The 4,792-nt window shown below is 34.5% G+C and overlaps 1 protein-coding gene across 1 annotated transcript in view; it reads right to left on the bottom strand.

The window, feature by feature from the left end:
* LOC117115947 overlaps positions 1–4,521 on the bottom strand; it is a gene marked incomplete at its 3' end in the record, with an annotated part of 53,672 nt that extends 49,151 nt beyond the window's left edge. Inside the window, exons 1-3 of the mRNA XM_033259841.1 lie at positions 4,243–4,521; positions 738–1,061; positions 206–505 (exon numbers count right to left, since the gene is read on the bottom strand). Of these exons, the coding sequence (XP_033115732.1) occupies positions 206–505; positions 738–1,061; positions 4,243–4,342 (724 nt within the window). The remainder of the gene's footprint in view (positions 1–205; positions 506–737; positions 1,062–4,242) is intronic.
* Between the last annotated feature and the right edge of the window lie 271 nt (positions 4,522–4,792).

The following is a 4,792-nucleotide window of genomic DNA, read 5'->3' as shown; positions in this document are numbered from 1 at the left end:
TAATATTATTATTATTATTATTATTATTATTATTATTATTATTATTATGCCTTTTGTGGTTTTTGTTAAATGCCGTTGCTGTTGTTGTTGAGCAGGTAGATATACAAATCTAACAACATCACTGTTCTATTGAATAATAATATATTATAAGATTTTAAGGTAAACTGTCTTGTATTCCATAGGCCTACCAGTTTATTTGGCTTACCTTTTTTTCTTAAACTGAATGTAATTGATTTGCTATATTTTCCGTTTTTTCCAACAAAGTATTCGTTTTCAGCTCTACAACTATAGTTCCCTGCATCACGTTGGTCAAATTTTTTTATTTCTAATATTTTATCGTTGACAATATATTTGCCAGAAGCACTGTCTATGACGTCACCACCAAGGAACCACGTGAGAAAAATCACTTTCGGAAACGACGACACAACTTTACATGACATAGATACTCGCGTACCTTCAGGTATACGTGTGTCGGTTAGTGCCTGAATTTTAGGATTATCCAGATCTGTTGATAAAAACCATAATCATTATGATAATGATTATTATAATCATGGAAGTGATGATAATGATAGTCCTGACAATGATGCTAATGACGATGATGATGATAAGTCTATTGTGGATGATGATAATAATGACGTTGATGACGGTGTTTTTTGTAAATTGTAAATGAAAAATCACAGTCGGCCAATAATCATAATATTAAATTCTTATTATTAAAGCAAATGATGTTCCCTTACAGTTTACTGTTAATTTGCTGTCATCTGAATGAGGAACGGTTGATCCTGTAGACTGGTCGTTCACTCCGCATGTATATGTACCCTTGTCCCATCGCAACACCTCTTTGATAACTAAGCTAACATTCCCGGATGTTGCGTCACTCAGTAAATACCTTGAGTTTGGATCTGATGGGTCGTCTGATCTTATAATGACACTTCCATTCGTCTTCCAATACCACTTGCCGATAATGGCGTTGGTTGGCGAGTAGAAACAGGGCAAGACAGCGCTGTCCCCTTCATTTACACGTAGGTTGTCTGCATCTAGGGCATCAATGCTCCGGCCCGCTATAAATCATGCATTAAACAAGCGATTAACATAATTAATTGTAATTATTGTTATCATCATCATGATTATCAACATCATCATCATCATCATCGTCGTTGTCGTCGTCACCATCATCACTATTATTAACATTATTTTTAGTGTACTGTGTGCGTTCTTAAATTTAACGTGTATATATTGTAACTTGTATTTCAGGCCTCTGAAAATAAATTAGAGCAGTGGTGAATTAAAAATGTGACATCTGAAATGATCTCTAACAGTGGGTCAGCGCAAAAGGAACAAGTGCCCAAAAAGACATAATATCATAAAATATTATTACATTGGACGATCGATTTAAGGCGTAAATTTTGATTGTTTATATGAAAATAAAGGCAGGCATAGTATAAACTAGTTGTTTGCCCTGCTGTCGTGCTTACGTTAAAAAATAGACTTTCGACTAAACTTACGCTCATAGGCATACATTATATCCCTATGAGTGTAAGTGTAGTCGAAGGTCTATGGTGGGTCTTTTACCTCAAGAGTCTCTGAAGGAGTGAGGAGCAACGCTACCCTAAGGAAGCCTTTGCTGAGCCCACCTCACTGGCACCACCCCTGATATTGGGAAAGTGTTTATTCTTCTCTGTCACCCCAGTGCGATCACCTGATCAGTGGCGTATCTAGGGGAGGGCGAGATGAGTGGGGGTGTGCACCCCTCCCAAAAAAATTACTACTCGCTCCCTTCAGTCGCTCCCTCACCCTCCAAAAAAAAAAACACGGTCAAATAGTTAAAAATCACCTAAAATCACCATATTTTGCAAATTAGCGCCCCTGAACTGATCATCGAGCTCCGCTCCCCAACCCACTCCTCCCCCTAATTTCAAGACTTCTAGATACGCCATTGCACCTGATAGTCTCTCTACGCCAAAGCTTATAAAGTACACTGTGGACTATACCCTGGCCTTGTTCAGGTGCTGGTAACTTTAACATTACATGAAAGAATATTTTATAGTTTGTCCTCAATTCGAGAACACTCTAATTTGAGGCCGCTTTTACCATCTAACAATCAGCAATCAATTAATAATAATAATAATAATAACAACAATAATAATAATAATAATAATAATAATAACATAATAATAATAATAATAATAATAATAATAATTTTTTAGGCCTACATAGGCCTATACTTTGTATTTTTTTCTTAAACATAGGTCTACGCCATATATTCAATTCCCATTCCACACACATTCAATCAAACCATTGAACTACACATTTTCAAGCATTTATAATTTACAAGTGATTAACTTTCATTAAAAACACAAGTTAGTTTTTATACTTTTTGCTACGATAATTTAAATGGTTTGAAAGACAACGGCTGAAGTTACAACATGACCAATAATTAAAAATTTAATAACGGTTTAACTATTTAATGTTTTATTATTTGAATTATTATTATTAGTTCAGCACCACAAACAGTATGTATAAGTTCTACTGTTTTCTCTACTCTCTCCGTTCCACGCGCCTCAGGATATTGGTTAAGTAACAATTATTGTTGTGTCTTCTTAATAATGTGACCATTATAATAATAATAATAATAATAATAATAATAATAATAATAAAATAATAATAATAATAATAATAATAATAATAATAATAATAATAATAATAATAATAATAATAATAATAATAATAATAATAATAATAATAAAATAACAACAGAAGCAGCAGCGTATGATGCCAGACAAGTGATCTGGAGATCGTGGGTTCCAGTCCCACCCGAGAACAACTTGCGATTTTTTTCGCAATTGTTTTAAAACGTACTGAAAATTCAGTACATGTCCAGCAGGTAGAGTAAAATTTCAACTATAAATAATAATAATAATAATGATAATATATAGAAACTATTTTAAATGTAGTTCAAAATGTGGTTTCGAGTTTAAGTGCAAACTGTAGACACTAATCTAAAAAATATGAGTAGGCCTATGAATTTGTATTTGATAACATGGTTGAATTCGAAGTCGATCCCTATACTCATATACTTTGGACTTTCTTTTCATTAAACCATTCTATTATCCATGATCATAAAAGCACAAACGTCGATGTAATGGTACAAACATAAAAATCTAAACATTATGAGTAGGCCTATGAATTTGTATTTGATAACATGGTTGAATTCGAAGTCGATCCCTAAATAATACTTAAACTTTGGACATTCTTTTCATTAAACCATTCTATTATCTATGATCATAAAAGCACAAACGTCGATGTAATGGTACAAACATAAAAATGGCGTCTAGGGATCAACGTCGGCGCTTTTATATATTATTTCTTTAACTTAAAAATCATAAATATATTAATAAGATAATGTTCAATACACCCACACACCCACCCACACCCCCACACACCCAGGCTGAGGTACCACGCTCCTCTCACCGGACTTCTTGATGTTTTGACTTCCCTCTACTATTAAACTGTTCAGAGTGTTTGGCTCCTCCTCGTTCGCGTCTTAAAAACTCCATTGGTTTATTATAAATTTTATTAATTATGAGACAATTTAATTCTCATAATAGGTTCCTTGGTTAACACCTATTAAGTCAACTTCCATTCCTTATGGTTCCGGTCATTTATTAAGTTTAGGTGCCAGGATGCTTCCCTTATAATACCACAAGAATGTAAATTCGAGAGGGAACAACCTACCAAGATAGGCCTATACCAAGGTATTGCCCACTGTTGATTACAGTATAGGAAATGGAATACATCTTAGGTTATATGCTAGGAACCGCATCATCTTAAAATCAAAGGAAATTAAAAGGCTAGAAAAATACATTGATTCAAATAATGAATGCAAAGGCTTAATATACACACAAAAAAAAACCACACACACACACACACACCTCCCCCCCCCCCCACACACATACGCCCACTACTATATATTGGGGAGCGTGAGAGCACACTTTAATGGATGCTTAATTTTGCCACGATAAGGTCTATACTTGATGTTTGATGATCAACCGGATGTGAGTTTAAAATGAATATTAATATGCCTGTAGCGCTCATTGTTAAGGCGTTTCTTGTTATATATCACATATGACAGCCTAAGCAGAAAATAGGCCTGCGGATAGCAATAATTATGCGTTTGCTACTATACGTAGTCTCATCTATGCCTTGCTTAAAATAGTATTAAATACGGTACATAATACTTACCATTAGGCTCCACATAAAATACAAGAACCAGTATGCTAATCTTAAGCAATCTTTGTAGTTCTAATTTCGATGACTGTTTGGTGTTCTTTATACCAGCCATTTTAGCGTAGCCCGTGTATTATATACTATCCGTTTTCGGTCTTTACATTGGCCTGACGGAGACGCTTTCGGTGCACACTGTAGACAAATCGCTAAGTATTAGGAAAAATGCACAGGAACTCAAGATACTTATGTTCTGATTTTATTTATGTGCCAAAATACGTATACATAGCTTTTGGAAGGGTCGTGACAAAGTGCGAGCTTGCGAGTCATGCGAGGCATGCGAGCCATATGCCTACATTTTTAAATATTTTTTTTATCTGTAATTATTTTTTATTAACACACGTACTATTGTATTTATTTATTTATGTATTATTACATAAACAGTTAATTACATTCGTAAGTTTCTAGGGGAATATTCCACCGCGGTAGTAATGGTAGGATAACTGTTCAGCATTGTGATTGGTTGCATGCAGGAGGAGGAGGACGACGTTGACAATATGCAGGTTTT

Source organism: Anneissia japonica, unplaced genomic scaffold (genome assembly GCF_011630105.1).
Source record: "Anneissia japonica isolate Jap-2015-1 unplaced genomic scaffold, ASM1163010v1 scaffold4707_len98470_cov126, whole genome shotgun sequence".
Classification (NCBI taxonomy): domain Eukaryota; kingdom Metazoa; phylum Echinodermata; class Crinoidea; order Comatulida; family Comatulidae; genus Anneissia; species Anneissia japonica.
Note: the sequence above shows the minus strand (reverse complement) of the source record. Positions and strands in the feature narration are given on the sequence as shown.